The sequence below is a fragment of the Pezoporus wallicus genome, unplaced genomic scaffold, assembly GCF_028554395.1.
Source record: "Pezoporus wallicus isolate ANWC-B61680 ecotype Strahan unplaced genomic scaffold, APGP_CSIRO_Pwel_v1 contig_9622, whole genome shotgun sequence".
Classification (NCBI taxonomy): Eukaryota; Metazoa; Chordata; class Aves; order Psittaciformes; family Psittacidae; genus Pezoporus; species Pezoporus wallicus.
Genome location: NW_026635179.1, coordinates 56095 through 82995, shown reverse-complemented (window position 1 = coordinate 82995; position 26901 = coordinate 56095). Strand labels below are relative to the sequence as shown.

The 26901-nt window shown below is 61.4% G+C and overlaps 1 protein-coding gene across 1 annotated transcript; it reads left to right on the top strand.

The window, feature by feature from the left end:
- Positions 1-7877: 7877 nt before the first annotated feature.
- Positions 7878-26422, top strand: VAX2 (ventral anterior homeobox 2). Its single transcript, XM_057410261.1, has 4 exons — positions 7878-8006; positions 8433-8687; positions 12881-13068; positions 25928-26422. The coding sequence occupies exons 2-4, from the start codon at positions 8435-8437 to the stop codon at positions 26420-26422; spliced, it is 936 nt and encodes a 311-aa protein (XP_057266244.1). The 5' UTR covers positions 7878-8006; positions 8433-8434.
- Positions 26423-26901: the final 479 nt, after the last annotated feature.

Sequence of the window (26901 nt, the reverse complement as noted above, 5' to 3'; positions counted from 1 at the left end):
GGGCTGCAGGAAAGCTGGAGAGGGGCTTGGGACAAGGGATGTAGGGACAGGCCAAGGGGAATGGCTTGAACCTGCCCGAGGGGAGACTGAGATGGGATACAAGGAAGGTGAGAGGACATTGGAAGGAGTTGGAGAAGCTGTGGCTGCCCCATCCCTGGCAGTGCTCAAGGCCAGGTTGGACACAGGGGCTTGGAGCAAGCTGCTCCAGTGGAAGGGGTCCCTGCCCGTGGCAGGGGCAGGAGCTGGAGGAGCTTTAGGGTCCCTTCCACCCAAACCAGGCTGGGATCCTATAAAACCACCCCCCTGACCCGCATGGATGGGGTCGGAGGTGCGGGGGGCAGCAGCAGGGACAGGACCGGGATGCGCAGGGGCCTTAATCCAGCCGCAGGGCTGCAGGAGCGCTGCAGCAGCGATTACCTCCGGGCCCTCTGAGCTCCTTCTCCTCCCTTCTGGAGCCGCACACATTAAGCCAAATCCTCCCGTCACATGGTCGGAAGGCAGAGGAAGGGAATAAGGGCAGGTCAGGAGGTGAACTGGAGGCCAGGGCTGTGCCACAGGGCAGGAGGAGCGCTCAGGACCGCGCTGGGCACTTCCCCTTGCATCCATCAGCGTGCGCCTTGCTTTGCGGCGCAGCAATCCCGGCCCAGTGCCCCGGCCCTGCACGGGCAGAGCTGTCACAACAACGCCGCTGATGCCTCTCGGCGGTGGCTGGTGCTGCTCTGGAGGCTCAGAGGTCAGGAGATGAGCTTGGGGGGGCTGGGGGGAGCCGTGGTGCGATGGCCCTGTGCAGATGTGGCCCTCACCCCAGCCTCAGGCCTCGGGCTCTGTGATGGGATCAGCGCTGAACGGCAGCTCGGTGGTGGTGGGGGGTGAGGGGGGCTGGCAGGGTGGGAGAGGTGGGGCAGCACCGTGCCTTTGTGCTTCCCGGGAATTGCCCCTAATCCCAAACTGCTGCCAGCCAAACACCCCATTCCAACGGGGCATCCTCCCCAGGCAGGGCCACCCCCCCTCCATCCCATCACTGCGGCTTCCCGGAGGCTCAGTGCCCTCTGTAGTCTCCTAAATCCATCCCTCTTCTTCACCATCACCATCAATGCAGGTTGGTGGCAGCAAGGCTTGAGGGCTGTAATGGGACATCCCAACCTCTTGCAGCCCCCTTCACGCCCACCAAACCCCCATGTGCTGTGGAAACCAGGGCAAAGGGCTGGTCTCTGCCCTCCCATGGCCATGAGGGTCCTGCCAAGCCCCCCAGAAATGAGGTCTCGGCGGGGGTTCTGCCCCACGGAGGCTCTGGAGCATCCCCAGCCCCATTGCCGAGCCCCAGAGCTGCCTATGCACCATCAGGATCCTCCTGCAGAGCTTTATTGGGGTCCTTTGGGGCCCCCCCTTGTCTGCTGGGAGCATCAGCTCAGCCAGAGCCATCACAAGAGCCCCCACCCCATGCAGGAGGTGTGACAAGGCCCCCAGTGATGTTAATTTGATGCTCATTAACTGGAATTGCCTGTGTGAGAAGTGATGGGTGCCCAGGGCAGGAAATGGCTTGGGAGCTGATTCCGCACCCTGGGAAGCAGCTGGATGGGGGGACACCGTGACTGGGGGGACCCACTCATCGCCTTCCTCCTCCTCGCCTTCCCTGTTGGATGCCATCCCAGTGCCCTCCGGCTCATCCCAGCTCGTGGCTCCGCATCCCTCACTGCTCTGGGCTCTGCTGTGGATGCTTCCAGTGAAGACACTGGGCTGGGGACACCCGTGTCCCCCCAGCCTTGGCTGTGGGGTGGCACCGGCCATGCCAAGGTCCCCAGTAGTGGAATCAGGGGGGGCTGCGGCTGCATCAACCCCCCCCCCCCCCGGGTGCTGTGCACCCCTCAGAGGGTAAACTGAGGCACCGATAACCCGGTGTGATGAGGCTGGGGGTGCTGGGGGACACCCCCATCCCCTAAGCCATGGTCTGGGGTCCACCCAGAATGGGGGGGATATGCGTGACATCACCGGGAGCCGGGATACCAGAGACGGGTGGGATGGGGGATCCCAGCAACCGGGATGCTGGAGGACGGGAACCCGGGAGCGGGGTCCCAGGGATGGATGGGATCCCACGGAGGGATGTGGAGGCTCCGGCCCCGCTTCTCCCCGCATTGGGGTGGCTCCGCCGCCACCAACTCGTTTGGGGTGCGGAGCCCCGGGGGAAGAGGCAGCGCCGGGGGGGGGGAGCTGGACCGGGATCCCCGGTGCGGGCGGGTTCCTCCGGTGCCGGGTGCCGGAGCAGCGGTGCCGGGGGGATGCTGCGGTCCCGACCCGCGCTGATTTCGTTTCATTTCCTTTGGGTTCGTTCCATTTCGTTTGATCCGAGGGGTGCCGGGCCCGCGCAGCGCACCCAGGGGCGGGGGGAGCCCGGTGGGGCGTGCGGGTGCCTGCAGCCCCGGGGGGGGGGGTTGTCCCCACGTTGGGGTGTCCTCCACCCGCCCGCTCCCGGGGCTCCCCGGCGGAACGTTAACGAAATCAGCGCAATGGGAGCCAGGACGAGGGGGATGCGAAGGGCTGGGCACCCCCAGGAGGGTCCGCAACGAGGGGTGCCCCTGGGAACCCCCAGCATCGGTGGGGAGGCGTCGAAGCCGCCCGGTGCCCGCCTGTCCTGCACGGGTCCATCGCTGGTGTCCGTGCACAACCACGGGTGGCCGTGCACCGTTATAGGGTGTTCGTGCACTGTTATAGGGTGTTCGTGCACTGTTATAGGGTGTTCGTGCACTGTTTAGGGTGCTCGTGCACTGTTTAGGGTGTTCGTGCACTGTTTAGAGTGTTCGTGCACCGTCATAGGGTGTTCGTGCACTGTTATGGGGTGCTCGTGCACCGTTATTAGGTGTCCATGCACACTTACCCATATCCATGCATCGTCGTGGGATGTCCGTGCACTGTTATGGGGTGTCCATGCACACTCCCTCGTATCCGTGCACTGTTATAGGGTATCCGTGCAGTGTTATGGGGTGTCCATGCATGCTCCCTCGTGTCCGTACACCGCTGTAGGGTGTCCGTGCACCGTTATGGGGTGTCCATGCACACTCACTCGTGTCCGTGCACTGTTATACTGTCCGTGCACCGTTATGGGGTGTCCGGGCACGCTCCCTCGTGTCCGTGCACTGTTATAGGGTGTCCGTGCACTGTTATAGGGTGTCCGTGCACCATTAGGGGGTGTCCGTGCACGGCTGTCCCGGGAAACCGGACACGCTGTGGGTGCAGCTCCTCTGGGTGCTTTAAAGCAAGCAATTAATTAACTAATCAATTAATCAAGCAAACAAAGACAGCCCCCCCCCAACAACAACCGCCCCACGGGAGCGGAGCGGTGCGCGGTTACACGGAGCTCACACGGAGCTGCCCCGTGTCCGTGTGCTCGAGCATACTTACATCGGAGCCGTGCACACTTACACCGTGTCTGTGCCCATCCACACCGTGTCTGTGCACACTTACACCGTGTCTGTGCACATCTGCACCGCGTCTGTGCACACTTACACCGTGTCTGTGCCCATCTACACTGTGTCTGTGCACACTTACACCGTGTCTGTGCCCATCTACACTGTGTCTGTGCACACTTACACCGTGTCTGTGCCCATCCACACCGTGTCTGTGCCCATCTACACTGTGTCTGTGCACACTTACACCGTGTCTGTGCCCATCTGCACCGTGTCTGTGCACACTTACACCGTGTCTGTGCCCATCCGCACCGTGTCCGTGCCCATCTGCACCGTGTCTGTGCACACTCAGACGGTCCGAGCACAGCTACACTACACCGGCGCACTTTTACACTGTCCGTGCACCCTTAGGCTGTGTTTGTGCACACTTACACTGTGTCTGTGCACACTTACACTGTTTGTGCACACTTACACTGTCCGTGCCCTTACACCAAGTCCATGCACACTTACACTGTGCACACTTACACTGCCTGTGGACGCAACACCGTGTCCGAGCACACTTACACTGTGTTTGTGCACACTTACACTGTGTCCGAGCACACTTACACTGTGCACGCTTACACTGTGTTTGTGCACACTTACACTGTTTGTGCACACTTACACTGTTTGTGCACACTTACACCGTGTTGGTGCACACTTACACCGTGTCCATGCACACTTACACCGTGGCAGTGCACACACACTGTGTCCGTGCACACACTGTATCTGTGCACACTTACACTGTGTCCGTGCACACTTACACTGTGGCAGTGCACACACACTGTGTCCGTGCACACACTGTATCTGTGCACACTTACACCGTGGCAGTGCACACTTACACCGTGGCAGTGCACACACACTGTGTCCGTGCACACTTACACCGTGGCCGTGCACACTTACACCGTGGCAGTGCACACACTGTGTCCGTGCACACTTACACCGTGTCCGTGCACACTTACACCACGGCAGTGCACACTTACACTGTATCCGTGCACACTTACACCGTGTCCGTGCACACTTACACCGCGGCAGTGCACACTTACACTGTATCCGTGCGCACTTACACCGTGTCCGTGCACACTTACACCACGGCAGTGCACACTTACACTGTATCCGTGCACACTTACACCGTGTCCGTGCACACTTACACTGTATCCGTGCACACTTACACTGTGTCCGTGCACACTTACACCGCGGCAGTGCACACTTACACCGTGTCCGTGCACACTTACACTGTATCCGTGCACACTTACACCGTGGCAGTGCACACTTACACCGTGTCTGTGCACACACTGTGTCCGTGCACACTTACACTGTATCCGTGCACACTTACACCGTGGCCGTGGCCGTTTGCCCCGCGTCCACGCATCTTTTCCCCGTAGCCCCGCACAACCCGCACGTGTTTTCACGTGGCTCCTCCCTGCCCATGAGCAGCCCCCCGGGTCCCTGCACAGTCCCTCCCGTGCCCATCAGCGTTACCCCGTGTCCCTGCACGTTTTCGCACTGGTCCCGGTGCCCGCTCCGTTTCCCCCCGTGTCCTTACGCAGTCTCCCCATGTCCGTGCACGCATCCCGTACCCGTTCCACCCCGTCCGTTCCCGTTCCCTCGTGTCCCTTGTCCGTACCCGTTCCCCTATGTTCATGCACAACCCCCGTTCCCGTTCCCCCGTTCCCGTTCCATTTCCCCCCCCGGTCCCCGGCCCTGGCCATGCTACCGCGGCTCCGGGGACCCTCAACATCCCTTGGGGACCCTCGGTAACACCGGGAATCCTCGGTAGCACCGGGGGCCGCCGGGCTGGGCCCTGGTTGTTCACCGTGAGGATGAGGAGGGCTCCCCGAGCTTGGCGGCTCCGTTCCCCGTGAACGTTTCCATCCCCATCGCCCGGTCCCGGGGCTCGCAGGCCGCCAATGTGGGCCGTGGGCCCGGGGAAACGCGGTCGCACCGGCCCGGCCCTCCGTTACCTTCGGTTCCAGCGAGCCGGGGGTGCCGGGCCTGCGAGCTCCGGGGCCTTTCTCCAGGGCGGAAAACGGGAAAACGAGGGAATACGGGGATTTTTGTTTTCGGCCCTTCACGGCCCCGGAGCGGGGGGAGCCGGCAGCGGCTGGTGCCGGGGTCAGGAGGCGGCGAGGGGCTGGAACGGCGGCTGAAGCAGGGGATTGAACCGGGGATGAAACCGGGGCTGCTCCCTCCGTGATGGGCTTCACGGAGTCGGCCCTGCTCTGTACGGCCCGGGAGGGAGAGAGAAAATAGGAGCAATAAAGATAATAATGATGATAACAATAATGGTAACGATAATAATCATTATAACAATTATAATGATAATATTGATGATAATAAAGAAGAAGGAAAACGAGAAGAGGAAGGACAAAGAGGAAGAAGAAAACAAGAAGGAGGAGGAGGATAATAACAACGCAAATCCAAGATCAACAACGCGAATGCTGACGGAGGAGCAGTATAATTTGTTGTTATTATTAATAACAATTACCACTGCGGGATTTAGGATCCCGCATTTCCCTTCCGCTGCCCCCTGAGATCTCACACCCACGCAGAACAAATCCCTTTCCCCTTTACCGTTAACGCCCATCACGGGAGAACCGGGCCGGGGCGGCGGGGCCGGGACCCACCGGCGCTGCGAGGCCGGTGCTCGGGCTCGGCGGAGGGAGGAGATTTCGTTACGAGGCGGCTCCCCCCCCGGTTCCTCACTGGAGACCGGCCCGGAGCCGTCCCCAAGCGTTAAACCGGTGCCTGGGCCCTGCGGAGGGACTTTGGGAGAGGGGGTGCTGCGGACGGGGGGGCTGATCCCCGTTTTCGTTAGGAATCGTTTGCCCAAAGGCACAGGAGCCACCGCTGGGAGCGGAGCCCGGGCCTGGCTGCAGCTCCGGGAGTGGGGAACCGGGAGCGAGGAACCGGGAACCGGGGAGGGGGAACAGGGAACCAGGAGCGGGGAACCGGGAGCAGGGAACCGGTTGCAGCCGGCCGTCCCTACCCGAAACCTGCTGCTCCATCCCGCTCACCCTCGGCCCTTCCTCCCGCTGTTCCCCACTCTGCCTTTTCCGTTTGTTTTATTTTCTTTTCCTCCCTTTTCATCTGATTCCCCCATCTTTATTTCCCTTTATCCCCTTTTATTCCTCCTCTTTATTTTTCCTGTTTCCCCCTTTATTTTCTTCCCCCCTTTAATTTTCCATTCCCCTTTTTATTTTCCCGTTTCGTTTTCCCTTTCCCCCGTTTAATTTTCTCTTTTTTTCCACCTTCTCCCCCACCCCTTTATTTTCCGTTCTCTCTTTTATCTCATTCCCCTCCTTTTATTTTCTCTCTTCCTTTCCTCTATTTTCACCCTCTCCGCTCTGTTCCCGTTATTCCAGGACAGGCAAAGGCCGCCGCAGGCACGGACACTCGGGCCCACCCCGGCCCAAGGGCACATTTGGAGGCCTTGAACCCTCCGGCGTTGCCCGAAGCCCAACTCTGGCTCCGCCGAGCTCTTCCTTGGTGAAACCGGCCCGGCCCGAGCCCCCTCCGGTACGCGCCGCTCCGGCCCCGGTGCCGGGGGTGTCGGACCCCAGTGCGCTGGGGATTGAGCTCTGGGGGTGCTGCAGCTGCATCAACGGCCAATTGATAAGATTTCAATTCACCGTCAATCACAACCGCTTCCATTTGAGGGGTCGGGGTGAGGCCAAGAGGGGTGTCCCCAGTGTCCCGTCCCCCCCTCAAGCAGCCGGTTTTGCACCGTTTTGCCCTTGGAAATGGGGAGCCCCGGCCTGAGACGGTGCCCGGGGCCGCGTCCGTTCCAGCTGGGCACGGGGAGCCGCTCACCCAGCTCCAGGTCCCGGTGCTGCTACCGGAGGCGGCTCGGGGCATAGGGGATGCAGCTGCCGAGAGCAGGGAGGGGGTTCGGGGCTCCTCCGCTGCCCGATCCCGGGGAGGCGATGGGGTAACTCCGGTAGCAACGGGGACCCTCGGCCTACGGTGCTGCGGGGGCACACGGTGGGAAGAGGGACAGGATCCCCCCCACCCGGCTCTCCGAGGGGCGCGGGCAGAGCCGGTACCCGATTATGGCTTTATTCGTTTCCACCGGGGCTGAACCTTCCGGTGCTCCCCGCGGTGACCGCCCCGACAAGGGGGTACCCCCGGGGCCGGGGCTCTTTGTTTGCCAACCGGTGCCGGGGACCGGGAGCGCAGGAAATTGCGTCTGTGAGGGCCGTGAAGGTAAAGTCGCCCCTCGGCTGCCCCCGAACCTCTCCCTTCGCGGCGGGGCTCGGCCGTCCGCTCCCGGGGCCGGGGATGAGCAGCGGAGAGCGGGCAGAGAGGGGGGGAACGGGCCGGTGGAATAAGGACCCGTCGCTTCTCCGGTCCCACCCCCGGCCGCTTCCTCCGCAGCTCTCTCCTCCCCCTAAAATCCCCCCCCGCTCCTCCTCTCCCCACCTCCCGGTATCGGTTTCCCCGCACACGAATCCCAGCGCAGCGCGGCGAGACCGAGCACAGGCGGCTTCTCCCCGCCGGCCCCGGCACCGGCGCCCCATGGAAGGGCAGCGGCGGAGACCGGAGCGGCTGAAGTTCGCCCGGAGCGAGGTGCGGGCGGGAGGCGGAGCTGGGGAGGGGGCTTCCAGGGGGGCTTTAACCGGTTGTCAAAGTTTTAAACTCCTTTTTACCCCCCTCGGGACTGTCCGACGGGGACCGGGCCCCCCCCTCCTCGGTGGTGGAGCGGGGAAGGGGGGGTGCGGTTTAAATGCCAGCCCCCCCCCCCCCCCCCCCCCCCCCCCGCCTCGGGTGGGAGAGAGCCGGTTCCGCCGCCGAGAGGCGAGAGAGCGACGGCCCCGGGGGTCTCCGGCTATGGGGGTGAGCCCCGGGGAGGGGGGCCGAGAGGGGCGGGGAGGGGAAGGGGTCTGGGGGGGGGCTCCCCTCCCCGCCCCCCCCGCCCAGCCTCGCCTCCTCTCTCCCTTTCCCTCTGTCTCCTTCTCTCCCTCCCGATCTTCGATCCCGCCGCGGCGCCCGCAGGGATGAGCGATGGAGGGGCCGAGCCCGGCGGGAGCCCCGTCCTGCGGGCCGAGCCCTCCGCTACCGGGCGGGCCCGGGAGAAGGCACCGACCCGGGCGGAGCTGGAGAGCGCCCTGCGCGGCGGCGGCGGCGGCTTCAAGGACATCCCGGGAACGTCGTCGGTCAGCCCCGGCTCCTCCAAGGAGCGCGCCCCGGACAGCGAGAGCCCGGCGGGACCCGGCGAGGCGGATTACTGCCGCCGCATCCTGGTGCGAGGTACGGGGGCAGCGGCCCCGGGCCCCGCTTCCCACACCGGGGCACCCCCTCCTGCGCTCGCCGCCGCCTCCCGGGTCCCCGCTTCCCGCCGCGCCTGACAGCGGGATGGGGAACCCGGCCCCCGCCATCCCCGGCCCCGCTTCCAGCGCATCCCCGGCCGCTCCCGGGCGCTGGCCGGCTCCGAGCCCCGGCCTCCCGGCCCCGCCGCCACCGCGGCTCCCGCCGGCTCCGCTCCGTGCGGCGGGCCCTGTCCGCAGCCCGTTCCGCCGTGCGGCTCCGGGGCCGAGCGGGGATCGGGGCACGGGGCCGGGGACCCCCGGGGGGACGCGCGGGCAGCGGGAGAGGGGTGCGAGCGCTCGGCTCCGCTTTTAAACCGTTGTCGCAGGAGAAAAGCGTCATGGAGCGGCGGCGAGAGAGGGTTATATACATACACATATATACATTGATGTTATTTTTCCCTTTATAACACCATTCGCTCGCCCGGGCATGAGGGACCCAACGGGCCCGGTACGCCGGGACCCGGGGCCGGTGCATTCCGCCCTCGATCACCCTCCACCGGCCCGGGGCTCGCTGGGTTTGTGGTGACCCCCCGAAGCTGGGGGTCCGCGGCGGGTGCCGAGCGCTCCCCGCTTCGGGGCTGCAGCGCGGCTCCGTCCGGCGATGCTCGGGGGTCGGGTCCCCCCTCTTCTGCCGCCGTTTCCCAGCCGGGGCCCGGGGAAGCTCCGCGGCCGCTCGGTGACCAGCGCCGAGGCCCCCCGGCCTTTGCTCCGCCGCCGAGCCCCACGCTCGGGCAGGGACCGGAGCCGCGGCCCGGACTCGGCCGTATTCGTTCTCCGTGCCCGGGGCCGGCAGGGCCTGAGCCGGGTCCGTTTTCGGCCTGGCACGGCTCGGCTCGGGCATCCCGGCGTTGCAAACAGCACCGCCGCTCACCGAAGCCTCTCTCCCGGCTGTCGCGATAGGCGCCTGTCCCCGACAGCGCCGTTGGTGCAGCCCGAGCCCTCCCTGGGCACCTCAGCAGGGGTGCGGGCGGCTCTGGGGATCCCCCCCCCCGGTGTCCCGGGACGTCCCCGGGGTATCCCCGGGGTCCCGGTGGTCGCCGAGGCCCAGCCGGTTGCCGCATCCCCAGCGGGGTCAGGCTGGGGTCAGGCCTCTTCTCCTCCAGCCCCGTCCCCACCGGGGCCGCCCCGACGGGTCCTGCCCGGGGGGTCCCTCCCGGAGCCCGGCGCGGGGTGCCCGCACCCCCCGGCCCCGGGCCCGGCGGCTCTCACCATCTTACTGCAGCCGCCACGGCGCCGACAAAATGGTGGCGGGCAAGGAACGGAGCCAAGGAACGGGCGCGGGGCCGGGAGCCAGCGGGGGGATGCGGCGGGGACACCCGGTCTGGGGGGCACAGGGACCCACGGGGCCCACAGGGTGCTGCTCTCGGGAACGGGTCGGTGCCGGGGCTGCGTCTCCAGGTTCATGTTCTGCGAGGTGATATTATTTTCATACATCTATAAGATGCAGAGTACATATATGATATATTATACATTATATACTATGTATTATATATTATATATAACATGTTTTCCGAGCCAGGGCTGATCCCGAGCCGTCTCCCTCCCTCTCCAGCCCATTCCCGGTGCTCGCCCGCCATGGCTCTGGTGGGTACCGGGGCTCTTGGAGCAGCCTCCGCCTTCACCAGGGCCCTGTTGAAGGAAGCGGTGGGATCCTTCATGCCCTGGCATCACCGAGGGGGTCCCCGGTGCTCCCCCAGGCTCAGTATGGGATTATACCGGGCACTGGCGAGGGTGGAACGGAGCCTTCAGCCTCCGCCGTGGGGCGGCCATGGCCGCTCGGCCATCCCCGTCTCGTCGAGGCGGCAGGGCCGCTGTACACGGGTACGGCCGGAGGGTGCGGATCAGCACCGGATCGGTCCTTAAAGGGGATCAACGGGACTTGGACCGGCCGAAGGAGCGGCTTCAGTCCCGTTGCAGCCCCAGGGGCGGCTGGAAAAGGGGGTTCAGATCCCGGGCTGCCCCCCCTGCACCTTCCGGTGCTGAGCCCGGAGGCCTACGGTGCTTTTTGGGGGTGCTGTGGGGTCCTGTGCTCCCTCCCTGCAGTTCCTGCGGGTACGGGGCTCTGCTGCACGTGTTGATGTGCAGGATGAGTCCCTCCGGGCGCGCTGCAGTGCGGGCTCTGAAATCGCTGCTCCCCAGCCCCGGGGGGGGCTGTACCCCAAAACTCGCCCCTGCCCATCCTGCCTTGTGTTCAGCGCTGTGGCGGAGGAGAGCTGGATCCCCGTGGCACCAGGTTGCTTTTGGGGGGTCATTCCCAAAGCTTGTCCTGGGTGCCATTGGGTGCAGCCTGATCCCCAGGGTCTGAATGTGTCCCTAAGGTCCCGCTTAAGGCCTGTTGGAAACCCCTGGGTGGGAATCGTGGGTCTGGGATCCCCTGGGATCCAGTAGGATCCCGGATGGGGGAAGGCTCTCAAGATGGGGTGCCTCAGGGATGGCGGTGTTGTGGCCTTGCTGGCAGGAGGGGATGGCTCTGAGCCCCCCAGATCCACATGGATGGGCAGCAGGGAAGGTCTGCGCCATGCAATAGGGGCTGCGGTGAGGGTTTTGCCTCTTCTCTTCCGGGCTGGCACCACAGGCCGCCCCCCCATCCCTTCCCATCGCTTCCCCTCCCTCCGAGCTGCGTCCAGCTGCTGGGAAGGGTGGAAAGAACAATAAATAATACCCATGATAATGCCCACATCATGGAGGGGCCGAATCCTGCAGCTGCGGCTGCAGCCGGCGCGGCTCCATCGGCCCTGGCTGCTGCCGCGCTGGGGAAGCGGCGCGGGCACGGATGTGCTCCAGGCATCATCTCTGCGAGCGCTCTTCCCTTGCAAAATGGTTCCCTGATCCCACCAGGGATCTCCCGGCCCAAGATATCTCCAATGCCCCAAGAAGCCCTTTCCTTTGCGACAGCTCCGCGCTCATCCGTGGGCATTGGGGGTGCGGATCGGAGCCCGAGGGTACCATGACGTAGGGTGGGAACTGGCTCTGGGATTGGGGTCCATAGCCCGTGTCTGTGCTTGCTCCCCACTCCCACCGGCCCCCCGCTGTCCCCACCATCCCCACACCGTCTCCATCACCCCTTCCCAGGCTGCTCCTCGCTATTGTCCCCCTTCCTGCCCCAGCAATTCCATAATCCCTCCATGGCTGAGTCAGCCCAAAGGAGAGAAAACAACTTGCCTCCATCCAGGGCTGCCAGGGAGCTTGGCTTCCTTTGGGATTGGGAACCGGCAGCCCTGGAAGCTGAGCATGGAGCCCACAGTGGCTTCTGTGGCTGGAAAGCCACTGGGAAGAAATGGGGAGCTCCTCAGCTTCCCAAATCCAGGCTCTTCTCCAGCATTGGAGTTACTTAAGGAAAGCTGGCACACGGGATGAGGAGGATGAGGGGTTTGGGGGTGATGGGAACACGGTGGGCAATACCCAAGGCTCATTTTAATCCCTGGTGCCACATCCGAGCCCATCGGGACACATCCCAACCCTTGGAGCAGGGATGGGATTCCCAGCACCCTGGGGCTCCAGGGGTTTCCCTGGGAGCGCTCATCCTTTGTCAGAGCTCTTTTGGAAGGTCCATGAGAAGCATCCCATGGTGTGGGCTGATGGGGGAGCTAAACCCTGCGGTGTCCGTGGCCCCTCGTTGAACAGGGGCTGCTCTCGAAGGAATTATCCCTTCAGCAGGAATGATTCTGGAAAGAAGGGAGTGGTGACCGAGATTTTTCCCAGTATTCCCAAGAAAGGGCAGAAATATGAATTAAAATACGGTTTTAATTAAAAGAAAGCTCTAATTCCAACGGTTCCTTGGTATTTACCGTTTTCTTTGCTTTCTGGCTCTCAGGAATGGTTATTCCTGGGATTAAACGTTTTCTTTCCTTAGAAACCTTTCTGGTTTCCATTTATCCCCTTAAACCCCCACATTATTCCCACTTTTTCCCTTTCCCTGGAGGTTATAAACTCACAGCTTTTGGGGCCGGGGGGGGGGGGGATCCTGAATTATGGAGTCACCTCCTTCAGCTCCAGTTTGCAGGATGCTGGGAGTCACTCTCGCAGTGAGCTCAGCACCCAGCAAACACCATTTGGGGACCGTTTCCTCCCCATCCCAGCAGTTTTCCTCCTGGGAGACGTTTTCCTGATCCTTTTCCCCCCTTCCCTTGGCAGATGCCAAAGGGACGATCCGGGAGATCGTGCTTCCCAAGGGCCTGGACCTGGACCGGCCCAAGCGGACGCGGACGTCCTTCACCGCCGAGCAGCTCTACCGCCTGGAGCTGGAATTCCAGCGCTGCCAGTACGTGGTGGGCCGGGAGCGCACGGAGCTGGCGCGGCAGCTCAACCTCTCCGAGACCCAGGTGAGGGCTGCGGTGGGACCAGCCCCATGGGGCTCCATGGGGGGGATGCACCGGCGTGGGGAGGGAAGGAAGGAGCAGAAATGGGGCTGGGGTGGGTTGAGCATCCCACGTCCATACGGATGGATGGGGCTCGGGGCTTGCTTTGCAGTGGGAAGCGTGCGTGGTGCTGCGTTGCTCTCCATCCATCCCTTTCTCTTGAGGTGGAGTTTAGGGCTTAGGGGGGCTCAGGGCAGCCCTCAGTGGGGGACCCTGCACAGCTTCCCAATGGGAAGCATCCCCTGGCTCCACTGGGAGCCTCTGGGAGGCTTGTAGGGTGCAGGAGGGTTTCCACAGGGATCTGTGGTCCTTATGGAGCACCCACAGAACAGGGTGGGTGAGTGGGGTTGGACATGGCACGGGTGCTGTCGGGATTGGGTGTTCGGCTGCGTATGAGCTGGATGGATCTCACCTGGATCCTGCATCCCTGTCGCTCCCCTGTCCCTGTGGCTTTACTCTCCTGCTCCCGGACGGATGCTCCATCCCTGGGTGTGCCATGGGGACTATCCCTGTGGACCCTGAGCTGGGGTGGGCACCTCTTCCCCTTCCCAATATTCCCGGCTCTGTGGGGAGAGGTTTTCCTGGTTCTGCTCCAGGGATGTTTGGCCGGTGTGGAGGGATATGAGCCTGGGAGAGGATGGAATGTTGATGTCTGTAATAGAGGCTGCAGTGCAAACCAAGTGGGAATGATGGAATAACCCAGCCAGCCCAGTCTGCCCCTCCTTGGCCACTGAGGCTCCTTTGGAGGCAGCTGCATGGATCCGTGGGTTCAGATAGGAAGCAAATCCAGGATTCCCAGACCTGCCCCGGCTCCAGCCTCCCTCCTGTGCCAAGGAGCTGGTTTTGGGGAGCCCCTGTTACTCCGTGGTGCTTTGGCACTCACCGTGCGTGGTCCTGCGACGGGGAGCATGGAACAGAATTCCTCTTGGATCTGTTGGGAGCAAAGTGGATGGGGTTTGGTCAGGAGAGGCCTTACTTGGTGGGGGAGATGCAAGGAGGTGCTGGGATAAGGAATAAAGCACCGTGGTGAGCTGGATGCTGGATGCGGGTCCCTCCTCCTGGTGTCCCAGCCGAAGCCCTGGTCCCAGTGTCACCTCCATGGAGCCGGAATGGTCGCATTAACCCCTCTCCATAGGGACTAATGTCCACTTGTTTCCTGCTTACTCACTGCCTTCATTGCTCAGTGAGCAAATTCACACCCATGGACCACGTCTGCCTCCTCTCCTCTTCCCCCCTCCTCCTGCATCCTCTGTTTTCCCACCTCTCTCCTTCACCTCTGTCTTATTTAATCCCTTCCCTGCCCTTCACAGCTTTTCCTTCCCTGCAGCAAATTCCCAGTTGTGCCGTCCTGGATCCCGGTCGCTTCCCAGCCACCACCATGCTTGGGATCAGTTTCTCCCTCTCATTAATGGGTGCAGGTCCCCTTGGACCACGGTTTCAGGCTCTTTGCACACTCAGGTATCACCCTGGTCCTTCACCATCCAGGGGGTTCCTTGGTCATTGCTGGCTGACCACAGGGCTTTACGGGATGTGACACTGTGTGACTCCATGGGTGATGGCCAGTGTGGATGTGGCCTGGAGATGGGATGATCACCACCAGCCACTCCTGTCCCACCAGGTTCCTCCTTGGTCATCAGTTCGGATGGGCATTTACAGCAATTTTGGATGTTTTGGGGGTTTCCTTCCCAGCGTTATCCAGGAGCAGCTCCTAGGACATGTGGGACCTGCTCCACCTCATCGCTGGTGGATCCCCAGCCAGCAGCAGCATGGCTCTTTCCTGGTTATTTGCCTTGTGCCCATGGCTGGGGTGGTGGGATGGATCCTCCCCATCCCCTCACTGGGTTGTGTCATGGTTTCCAGCTCAGGAACATTCTCCCTGCCAGCTCCTCCTGACTTTGCCCTTTGTTGGATGCGATGGGAGCCCACCGCATGCCACCGTGGGTGGAGAGGAAAGGGGCTGCTGCAGAGGGGTTTTGGATGCTCAGGGGAGGGAGGATGATTCATCCCTGCTCCTGTGTGAGAGCAGGGTGACGAGATAGGAGCAGACACGATGGCATCGCGGCCGGAGAGCTGCAGCCCAGCATCCCTGTGATGGGTCCTCTCACCAGGAAACCCAACCGGAGCACGAACCACCTAAAGAGCCCCTTTGAGCCTCTTGTGCTGCTCTCCTGGCATCACATCCTGCTTTCTGGCAGGCTTGGAGGCAGGAGGCGATTGCCTCATGTGCTGATAGAGACACGGGGTTGGGGTTTGGGATGTGGGATATGGGACACAGGGACATAGGACACGGGGCACAGGACATGGGGAAGTTTTGGAGTCACTCAGGTGAGGATGAGGAGGGTGCTTCCATCTGCCCCAGCTCTCTCCAGCCCTGGGAATTCGCCTCCTCCCTCCAGGGATCCCTGTGCCTGTTCTGCATCACTGGAAGCTGCTCCAGACCCAGCCCAAACCCATTGAGCCATGGTTGTGGTTAGTGGTAAACGGATTCAATTAGCCCGTGGAACGTGCTTTCATTAACTTGCCAAGTTAATGAAGGCGAGATGTCTCACCCAGGAGACGGACGCAGCCTGGGTGAGCCCTGGATCAGCACAATCCATCCTCAACCCCGTGCGCCCAGAACTGGCTTTCTCTGGGCCATGCATCCCAGTGGGGATGAAGTTCCCCTCCTCAGTGCCATGGAAGGTGGAAGGCAGAGAGGAGCTGGAGGCAGAGGGACCATGGAGGGAGGATAATTCCCCCAATCCCCCGGCAGGATGGGAGGCGGGATGGGCAGGATGAGGGGATTTGCTCCCTGGGGCAGGAGTTCAGTGCCAGGCTCAGGTTCAAGTGACCTTGTGTCTGTGCCAGCTCTTCCTGCCCTCATTCCTGCCAGGGCAGAGACCTGACGCAGCAACCAAGGGCTCCTTTGGAGGTCTGGCTACCCAGGGGCTTGGCTGCACCCAGCTCCGAGCCTTGTCCCTCTGCCAGGCGGTGGTTCACCCATTCCCAAAGGCAGGAGCTTGGGATATAGCGGTGTCCTCGAGCAAGGAGCGCTGCTCTCGGATCCATGCACCTCCTGGAACATCCCGCCGAGCTCTGGGGCTCCTGTGCAGCATTTGCAGAGGGATGGCGGGGTACGGAGTGGAGCGAGGTCTGAGCACCCCGCTTCTTTGTAAGGGCAAGAGCAAAGCAAGGGCTTTGCTATAAGAGCTTTAAGGTCCCTTTCAACACAACCATTCCATGATCCTTGCTTGCCTGGCTGCTGGAAATCCCATGGGATGCTCCCGGCACGATGAGCTCCATCACAGCAGGTCTCACAGACCTCCATAGAGGCACTCTTGGGCCATCCTTGGCAGAGGCTCCTATGGCTCCATCACTGCTGGCGTCCCATAGCCCCGAGCATCCCGTACTCACAGCACGGCGCTCGCAGGCCTGTGATCCCCCAAAGCACATGCGAGGCAGCAGCTGAGGCAGAGGAGGGGTGGGAAGCTCTATTTATAGCCCAGCAATTAAGATGATGCTATTAAAGATTAATCACACCTTGAGTTGTTGTCAGCCACCGGTCCTGCAGCAGCAGAACAGTGCAGCGGTGGTTGCACCAACCCAGGTTGTCCCCTCATGGGGAGAGCATCATAGAGCCTGGTGGTGGGAGATGTGGGCTGGGGTTCCCCAAGGCACAAGAGGCAGGTAGGACCCTAATGCTGCTCTGCTTGCTCCTGAATCTTGGAGTCCCTGCAGTCCTCAGGGAGAGCTGGATTCCCAAAGCTTCGTTGGAAGCCCCTTTGCTAGACCATGCAGAAAATGGGGGTGTCCTGGGGAGGATTCCATCCCTCCATCCTTGCCTCCATCCCTCCCTGCCTCCATCCCTTCATCCCTCCAGCTATCATGGAACTAGATGAGCTTTAAGGTCCTTTCCAACCCAAACCATTCTATGAACACTTCAGCTCTAAACGTTGCGGGAGGGCTGGGTTTTCCCAGAGCCATTCCCAGTTTTTCTCAGCACATTCCCATTGGATATGATTTAAGAGGAATTCTTTCCTAAAACGACAGTTTTGATGGGAATTGGGTTTGGTGACAGCTCTCCAATGCTGGGGCAGGATCCCCAAACCCGAGGCTCTGCCTTCCCACCCTCTAGCTGGGTGCTGGCCACTGGGTGGGATGGCCAGCGATGGGTGCCATGTCCCATCCATCCCAGGCAGCACTTCCTGGGAATGGGGGGAAATCCCCCATCAGCCTTTGATGGTGCTTCCGAGGAGACCGGAGCTGTCTCTACCCCATTCCGTGTGTTGGAGGACGCTCCCTTGGGAACACCTTGCTCCAGGGCCACCAGCCTGGATGGCGGAGAGCACTTCACCCCCACCGGTCCATCCCTGTCTCTCCCTGCTCCTTCCTCTCACTTCCATTTGCAAAGAGCACGCAGGAGGTTCCCCTGCTGTGGAGCAAATATCCTTAATTCGGGAGCAAAAGCAGGGCGAGAGCACGCTTCTGGCTGGAGTTTGGGATCAAGAGGATGCTCTGGGTTAGGGCTACCGGTGGGTCGGGGTCAGTTCCCACCTTGGACATCCCCAGCACATGGTTTGGAGCTCGTTGTGGCTGGAAGCACAGCCCCAGCCATGCTTGCCCTGGGCTATGGCAGAGGGTTTGGGGTGTGTGGTGCAGATGGGGTGGCCTCTGGTGCTGTTGGGGTGCAGAGGGGGCTGGAGGAGATGCTGAGGGCTGGTTGCATCCCCGTTCCTGCTGTGATGGGAAGAGGCAGCCGGGTCCTGCAGCGTTATGAAACCTGTGTGTGAGGCAGCTTTGGGCGCTGAGCCGATGCCTTATGCAATGCTGGGGCCTGAGCCTCCGCGAGCGCATGGACCCGTTTGGGATGGAGGGAGGAGGAAGAGGAGGAGGAAGGGTATGCAGGGTGCCATGGGGAGATGCCGGGGCGTCAGCTGGGTCCCACCGTCCCCCGTGTTGCAGTGGGCAGCAGCTGATGGCGGCGGGAGCTAATCCCGGGGAGGAAAATGGCCTCGGCCGGCAGATGGGAACAGTCCCGGATGGACGGCGCTCCGGCGTGGGACGTGGGGCGTGCTGGCGCTGGGGTCAGCGCCAGGGCAGGCCTGCCAGGGAGTAAACACCATGGAAAAGCCATAACGCGTTCCCCAGGGCTTCCCGTGCGGGTGCTGGCGTCCGGGGTGATGCTCGTGGGGGTCCCAGGGGACAGTGAGAACCACCCCATGCTGTTTGGGGTCGGCGTCAGGATCCAGGACCATGCTCATTGGGGTCCAGAGTTGGATGAGGATCCTTCCATGCTGTTTGGCTGCCGAGCACTAGGATGCTGAGGGGTTTTGGGAGGTGCTGGTGTGTGCAGGGTGGTCAGGGATGGGGGCTTTGGCTTCCTGTTGCCAAACTGTGATCCCTCAGGAGCGATATCCCGCTGCTGCTCAGCCACAGACTGGTAAAACGCGTTGGCTTGGAGCCACATAATGTGATCAAGAGAGGGGAGGGTGATGGTGGTGGACCTGTCCGTCCCTGGAGCACCCAGCGAGCTCAGCCTGCCCGTGCGGGGTCTCCTTTGGGATTAACTGCTTGGCAATGACTCGTTCTGCGGCTGCGAGCTGGTGGATGCAGGGCAGCGATCGGGGCAGCATCGCGGCTCCGGAGAAGGGGCTCGGGAGCTCCCAGGTTGGCTCCGGCCACCTCCTGGTGCTCGGTGCCCGGCTCCGGTTGCACCCAGCCCCGCACCGTGCCGGAGCTCCCGCAGTGCCGTGGCTGCGAGGCACCGGCTCTGTGCCGGCATCCCGCTGCCCCGGTTCCTTCCCGTGCCCGGAGCAGTGATCGGTGCGGATGCTGCGGTGTGAGTCTGTGTCTGTGTCTGTGCCTGTGTGTGTGTGTGTGTGTGTGTGTGTGTGTCTGTGTGTGTGTGTGTGTGTGTGTGTGTGTGTGTGTGTGTGTGTGTGTGTGTCTGTGTGTGTGTGTGTCTGTGTGTGTGTGTGTGTGTGTGTGTGTGTGTGTGTGTCTGTGTGTGTGTGTGTGTGTGTGTGTGTGTGTGTGTGTGTGTGTGTGTGTGTGTGTGTGTTTGTGTGTGTGTGTGTGTGTGTGTGTGTGTGTGTGTGTGTGTGTGTGTGTGTGTGTGTGTGTGTGTGTGTCTGTGTGTGTGTGTGTGTGTGTGTGTGGGGGGGGGGTCTGTGTCTGTGTGTGTGGGGTCTGTGCGGGTGCTCCCTCCCTGCACGCGTGTGTGGATGGCTCCATGCGCGCTCCCAGCCGCTGTGATGCGGTGCAGGATTGGTGCTGAGCGCTCCAGAGGGGTGGGCTCTGTCCGGGTGCCCGTCCCGCTGCCTCGCGAGCGCTGCCTCTGCCGAGCGCCCCGAGAAGCCCAGATGCTCGCTGACATTTCCCATCGCATTCCTGCCTGCACCCCCCCTGCGCCGGGCAGCGATGGGAGAGAGCGGGCGGCAGCAGCAAGGAGCGTCCCGAGGGCTCCTGGAGCAGCTCCTTCCCGCAGGGAGAGCCCCGGAGGGCACGGGGGGGCTGAGGGGAGGTACCTGGAGGGCCGGCAGCTCCGTCGGGCCATGGCAGGGGCTCTGTGTCCGTGTGCGTGCGTTTAAAGGACAATCAAAGGGTGGAAAATAGCGTTGAAAACCAAGGGGGGAAATGGAAATGGAATTAACAGAGTAGAAAAGAGCAGAAAACAGAATTAACCCCAGGACTGGATAGGCTCGAATGTAATTAATAGAATGGAATAGAAGGAATAGAATTGAAGGGATGGAATAGAATTAATAGAATGGACTAGAAAACCAGAATAGGATATAATAAAAAGGAAAGGAAAGAAGAAAAAAGGGAAAAAGGAAAGGGAAAAGGAACAAGAAGGGAAGGAAAGGAAAGGGAGGAAAGGAAAGGAAAGGAAAGGAAAGGAAAGGAGAAAAGAGGAAAAAGGGAAAGGGAAAAGGAAAAAGAAGGGAAGGAAACGAAAGAGAAGGGAAGGAAAGGAAAGGGAAGGAAAGGAGAAAAGAGGAAAAAAGGAATGGGAAAACGAAAAAGAAGGGAAGGAAAGGAGAATAGAATTAATAAAACAAAATTAAAGTAAGATAATAAACACAATAAAATCCAATCAAGCCGAGTAAATGAAATGCCCCCACGCAGCTCAGATAGAGGATGCTGCGGCGGCACAGCCGAGGGGATGTGGGATCTCTGTCCCGGCTCTCCCAGGGCTCTTCCCACTCCCAGGCTCGTGTTTTCCAAGCGGCCGCCGGCCCTGGGGACGCTCTGGCTGCGGGAGGAGCTGTTGGGAGCACAGGGAATTGAGGCGCTGCTTTGCCGGTGGCCATCAATGCATCCCCTTGTCCCTCTCCTTGCTCAGTGTTAGGGCTTTGGGGCTGTGCTGGGGGGGAGCAGGGGGGAGAAAGGGAAAATATCCGCATTTATATAATGATATATACGTATTAGAGATGTATTTGATATATATACACAATATATATGTACCTTATAGATATATATAGTCAAGCTTTACATCCCTGCTCCAGAGCTGCGGCACCGGGCTGCGACCAGCCCCGCTGGAGCCCTCCTCCCGGCCGCTTCGGGATGGGTTTGCTGTGAATTCTCTTTCCCTCGCTCCCTGTAACTGGGAATGTGATGGGAGGCACGTAGCAAAGGATGAACTTCAGCCCCAGCTCCTGGAGGGGCTGAGCCCTCTCCTGTGCTGCTGGTGACAGCAGGACTTGTGAGGAGGGGATGAGAGGGTGACGGGGTGGGAAGCTCCGTGGTGCCGTGGGTGAAACCAGTTGGGTTTCACACCATACACAAGGAATCAGCTCCTCCGATGACTAAGCCGCAGGTTCCAAACTTCCAATGGCTCTTCCACCCGCTGTGCAGCTGAGGCTTCATTCCCTTGGTCATGGCTAGATGGACACCATGGCCAGCCTCTGCATCAGCAAGGAGAGGATTGACCTTGCACCAAGCAATAGGTATCTTCAGCTTCAGATGTGGTGAAAAGAAGGGGTGGAAACACAACCTTGTACGTGGGACCTGCGGCTGTGGTGGGTCAGGGAGATGCTGGCGGTGTTTTATTGCATGCTGAGGGCTGTTGGGATGAGTCCTGAAGGCTTTGGGTGACTCTGCCTGTCCGGGACAGACCTGTTATGGCACTGTTGTCTCCTTCATGCTCTGCTGGTACTGCAGGTCCTGTTCTATAGCACCTAAAGGTCCTCGGGGAGGTGGGGACCAGCCATAGAATTGCTGCAGAGCCACAGGATGGTTTGGGTTGGAAGGGACCTCAAAGCTCCTCCAGCTCCAACCCCTGCCACAGGCAGGGACCCCTTCCACTGGAGCAGCTTGCTCCAAGCCCTGTGTCCAACCTGGCCTTGAACACTGCCAGGGATGGGGCAGCCACAGCTTCTCTGGGCACCCTGTGCCAGCGCCTCAGCACCCTCCCAGGGAAGAGCTTCTGCCTAAGAGCTCAGCTCAGTCTCCCCTCGGGCAGGTTCAAGCCATTCCCCTTGGCCTGGCCCTACTTGCTCTTATAAGACGTCCAAGTCCCCCATGCTCAGTACCCAGACCCCAAAGCAGAAGTGTTGCTGTCCCTGAGCAGCGCCTTTCCCTGCAGGGCTGGGCAGAATAGGGATGAGCATCCAGTGTGGTTGGTGTCAGAGTCAGGAATTCCATGCCTGCGTCCCAGCCTTTGGACCTTGTTTTGTGCCTATGACGTGGCATCACAGAATCCCAGACTGGTTTGGGTTGGAAAGGACCTCAAGATCACCCAGTTCCAACCCCCTGCTACATGCATGGGCACCTCACACCAGACTTGTACCTATAATGTGCTATCTCTGCCCACCCTGATGAGGAGTCCCTTGCTCTTATCAGTCTCCTGCTGCAGAGCCCAAAGCAGCATCTCCAGATCCAGAAACAGGAGGGGATTCATCCTGAGATCCCTCCCACAGCTCACTCCCCTCACGGAAAGGGTGCCATTAGATGTGGTGGCAGCACCGGGTCAGACACCCGGCGCCAGGACTCCTCCACATGTTGCTGCAGCTTTACCAACCTGCAGCTCACGGTTATCCTCATACCTCCAGCATCAGGCTGCTCCTTGCGTGCTGCATCTCCTGGGGCTGTCACAGTCATCTCCTCTATCCTCTTACCCTCTGTCCTCTGGGAGCTCCCTCCGTGCTGGGGAACGCATGACCTCCCATGTCCTGCTCCTCCGTCGCATCCAGATGCATCTTCTTGTCTCTTTGTCTGCATCCAGCCTTGACCTGATGGGTCTGACACGTGTGGTCCTGAGTCCCACAGCCCCAAGCAAGGGATCTGCAGCCACCAGGAGCTGTGGGTTCTCCCTGGGACTCTTATAGAGCAGAGGGAGGCTTCTCCCCCTGAGTGATCCATCTGGGAACTGCCCTTTCTCTCCATTCCCAGGGAACGGATGCTCTTGTTCCCCCTTTCTCCTCCACCCCCAGCGCTGCAGGGAGCTGGAGGTGCCTGGCTCCATCCCTCAGCCCTTCGGTTACCAACCAGATGGTAACTGAGGGACAAAGCGTTGCCCACAGGGCTACGCTGCCTCCTCCATAGATGCCGAGATGTGGTACCCACCAGCATGGTCCTCCCTGCCCTTCCTCCGGGCCGGGCCAGGGAGGGTGTCAGTGCACATCCCAGTTCAGGGCGGTGACCGGGATGAGGAGGAGAGGAAGGACGTGGAGCGGTGCCATGGGGCTGGCAAGCGCTCGCTCTGGATGAGTTTCACCCCTTGAGCAGAAAGCGAGCAGAGAACTTGGGGTTGGGAGGAGGAAGTGACCGAGGGGAGCCGTGGAGGATGCTGCTGGGAGAAGGATCAGGGCTGCGGGGGGTGGGAGGGGGGAATTACTCATGGATTTGTCCAGGGCTGCGCCTGGCTGAGCCTATTTCCATCTCCACCGAGAGGAGCTTGATCGTAATGGGGGATGAAAAGGACATGGGCCTACTAATTACTGACGAGCTGAGTAGGAACTTCAGCCGTGCAGGCAGCGGTGACCCTGCCCTCGCATGCGGCACCGCAAAGCTCCCGTCAGCCTGTGAGGCCCGAGCAGACCCTGCTTTAGAGCAGCACGCAGAGGGGAAGCGCAGGGGTGAGATGGAGAGGATCAGGAGGAAGCCAGCGGGTCCTCTTCTGCTCTGGGCTGCATTGCTAGCCCATGGCTGGCAGGGGGTTGGAACTGGGTGAGCTTTGAGGTCCCTTCCAGCACAAACCACTCTGGGATTCCATGATCCTGCCCTGCGGCCTCCCCTCGTGTTAGAAGCTGTGATTCGGGGCACTTTGCAGTGAGGGGGCTGTGCGTGCCTCAGTTTCCCTTTGCACTGAACCATGGTTTAGTGTTGGGTCTGCGGTTGGACTCAACGACCTTAAAGGTCTTTTTCCAAGCTAAATGCTTCTGGAGACCCCTGCGCAGCCTCAGTGGGTCCCTGAGACCCATCAGCACCTCAGGGTACTTGGAGGGGATGCACACAGACACCCGGGGCAGGGGGAGGGAAGGTGGTGGGGGCTTCCAAGCCCTGGAGCTGGGGTGAAGGAAGCAGGGTTGGATTGGGTTAGATTGGGTTGGATTGGGTTGGGCTGGGCTGGGTTGTGCTGGGTTGGGTTGGGTTGGGTTGGGTTTGGTTGTGTTGAGTTGGCTTGGGTTGGGTTGGGTTGTGATGGGTTGTGATGGGTTGTGTTGGGTTGTGTTGGCTTGGGTTGTGTTGGGTTGTGTTGAGTTGTGTTGGGGTTTGTTATGCTGGGTTGTTTTGTGTTGTGTTGTTTTGTGTTGTGTTGTTTTGTGTTGTGTTGTATTGGGTTGCGTTGTGTTGTGTTGTGTTGTGTTGGGTTGGGTTGGGTTGGGTTATGTTGTGTTGTGTTGTGTTGTGTTGTGTTATTCTGGGTTGTGTTGGGGTGTGTTGGGTTGGGTGCGTGGCCATGAGGTGCTGCAGCACCTTGGTTTGGGGCTCAGGGATGGAGATGATCCTCATCCCAGAGGATGTGCTCCAACACATCCCTCAATATCCATCCACAGCAAGTTGAGGCTTGGACCGGGAAACACTGGGGAATGCTGAGCTTGCCCCATGGGTCATGGTGTTGCCTATGGGAAGGGTGGCGCTGGTGCCACCTCTGCTGTGCACGGCATGGGGCAGCTCCTGGGCACTTCATGCCCATCCTCAAGGATATAATGGTGCTGATGGGGGCGGTTGAGCTCTTGCTCTTCCAGAGCTGGGTTTGGGGATGCTCTGGGTGGAGGGCGCTGGGGCTGTGCCTTTCTCTGTGGACCAATGTACACTCATGGGGCTGTGGAGCTCTACAAATCCTGTGCTCTGGGGCTCTGAGGTCTCTGGAATTCCGCAGCTCTAGGAGGTCCCCACCAAAAATCTGCTCATTCTGTATTGGGTCTCCATGCCCTGGGACATGGGAATGTCCTCAGGAGCTTCCATGCGGGACTATGTGGATAAGGGGAAGTAGGACACGGGCTGGCAAAGACCCATGGTCCCAGGAGGTTTTGGCTCATTCCCATGATCCTGGTGTCCCCCATCCCTGGAAGCACCTTCTACTGCTCCTCCTGGAGCATCCCTGCCCTCCTTTGGCTTCCCCCACACTCTTATACCCCTGGCAAGGGGCTGGGGGCCTGGGACCTGCCCCCTCTCCATTAGCTCTGCACTGGGGGTCCGTGGTGCTGGGGGTGCACAAGGGCTCTGTCACCGGTGACTTTCCTGCCCCACGGAGCTCCCGATGGATGAGTTCCAGCCCTGCTGCTCCAGGGCAGAGGGAACCAAGCCTGCGCCATGGCTGGGGTTACCCGGGGAGGGGGTCCCTGCAGCATCCGACCCATCCCCACACGCGCCACCGCCTCCCACCATCCGCCAGGCTCTAACCCGAGTCTCTTCCCATCCGTGTCCTCCCCTCACCTCCATCTCCGTCCGTCTGTCCCTCACGCTTCTCTCTGTCTGTCTCTGCCTCTCCTACCCCTCTGCTCTGCCAGGGAGGGACACAAGCAGGGGGCAGTTGCAGGGGGACGGGAGCCACGGGCTGAGGACCGGGTCCATGCCCCATCCGTGTGGGTCAGAGGGGGCCTATGGGCTCCTTGCTGCAGCCAGAGGCAGGTTGAGGATGGCCCCAGCTGGATTGGGGCGCAGAAGCGGGTCTGTGCCCTGCCTCAGGCCAGCAGGAACCACCCTGTCCCCTAACGCGTTCCCCTGCACCTTAGCAAGGCCAGGGACCCTCTGCCCCCTGTCTTGACATGGTGAGGGAAGGGTTTGCAGATGGGGACACAGATTTGGGGTTGGTGATCACCACAGCAGAGAATCCAGCGCATCCCATAGCTCAGCATCCCTGGAAGAGCCGGCACAGGGCAGCGGCTCAGCCCCAGGCTCCTGCCTCTGGGCTCCTACCGTGGGCTCCCATCTTCAGTGGTCCCATTCCAGGGCTGCCATCCCTGGGTTTCCATACCCAGGGTCCCATTCCCAGGCTCCCATCCTGAGGCTCCCATTGCCAGGTCCTATCCCTGGTTATCCATCCCGAGGCTCCCATCCCCAGGCTCCCATTCCCAGGGTCCCGTCCCTGGCTTTCCCATCCCCAGGATCTGACCCCTGAGCTCCCATCCCCTGGGTCCTACCTTGTTCTCCCGTCCCTGGGCTCCCATCCCAGTGCGCCCATTCCCTGTAGGCAGCAGTCCCCGCAGTCCCTGTCTCGGGGGGTGGATCTCGCCGGGCTGTTTGTTTTAACACGTCTTTCTCTCCTATCTCTCACTCTCTCTCCCGGTTCTCGCCTCTCTCCCGGCCCCCCCGCGCTCTCTTTCCATCCGTGCCTCTCTGTGTCCCCCCCCCTTCCCAATCCCTCCCATCCCGTCCCGTCCCCCCCGCACATCCGCAGGTGAAGGTCTGGTTCCAGAACCGCCGCACGAAGCAGAAGAAAGACCAGAGCCGGGACTCAGAGAAACGCTCCGCACCCACCTCCGAGTCCTTCGCTACCTGCAACATCCTGCGCCTGCTGGAGCAGGGCCGGCTCCTGCCCGTGCCGGCCCCCCCCAGCCTCCTCTCTCCCACCTCCCACCCCATCGCCAGCCCCGCGGGCAACGGAGCCGGGCTGGCCACGCCGGGAACCGCGTCCCCGGGGCTCAGCGCCGGGAGCAGCCCCCCCGCGCCGGGAGCCTTCAGCCTGCAGCTCCCGTCTCTCGCCTCCTCCTCCTCGTCCTCGCCCTCGCCCTCGCCCCGGCTGCCGGGCTCCGCGCTCTGCTTCGGGGCGCCGCTGCGGGGCGGCCTCCCCGAGCTCCCCGGCGCGTACGGACTGGGCACGTCCGCGTTCGAGCCCTACACGCGCCTGGAGAGGAAGGACAATTGCAGGGGCAGCGGGGAGCAGAGCCCCTGAGCCCAGCAGCCCCCGGCACCCCCTGCCCTGCGCCCCGCACCGGCCCTGGACGGCAGCGGGGATGGGGGGAGCCGGGGAGCACCCGTCCGGGGGGGGGGGGGGGAGTGTGTGTGTGCACACGTGTGAGAGCGTGCACGTGTGTGTGTGTGTGTGCACACGTGTGAGTGAGAGCGTGCACGTGTGTGTGTGTGTGCACATGTGTGAGAGCGTGCACGTGTGTGTGTGTGCACATGTGTGAGTGAGAGTGTGTGTGAGTGTGTGCACACGTGTGAGTGAGAGTGTGTGTGTGTGTGCACACGTGTGAGTGAGAGCGTGCACGTGTGTGTGTGTGCACATGTGTGAGTGAGAGTGTGTGTGAGTGTGTGCACACGTGTGAGTGAGAGTGTGTGAGTGTGTGCACACGTGTGAGTGAGAGTGTGTGAGTGTGCACACGTGTGAGTGAGAGCGTGCACGTGTGTGTGTGTGCACGTGTGTGTGTG

What these genes read in the sequence shown, in the direction of transcription:
- VAX2 (XM_057410261.1), top strand. Translation starts at nt 8,435, where the DNA reads ATGAGCGATGGAGGGGCCGAGCCCGGCGGGAGCCCCGTCCTGCGGGCC. An exon ending in CCGCCGCATCCTGGTGCGAG is followed by an intron (nt 8,688 to 12,880) that starts GTACGGGGGCAG and finishes TTCCCTTGGCAG; the next exon opens with ATGCCAAAGGGACGATCCGG. An exon ending in TCAACCTCTCCGAGACCCAG is followed by an intron (nt 13,069 to 25,927) that starts GTGAGGGCTGCG and finishes GCACATCCGCAG; the next exon opens with GTGAAGGTCTGGTTCCAGAA.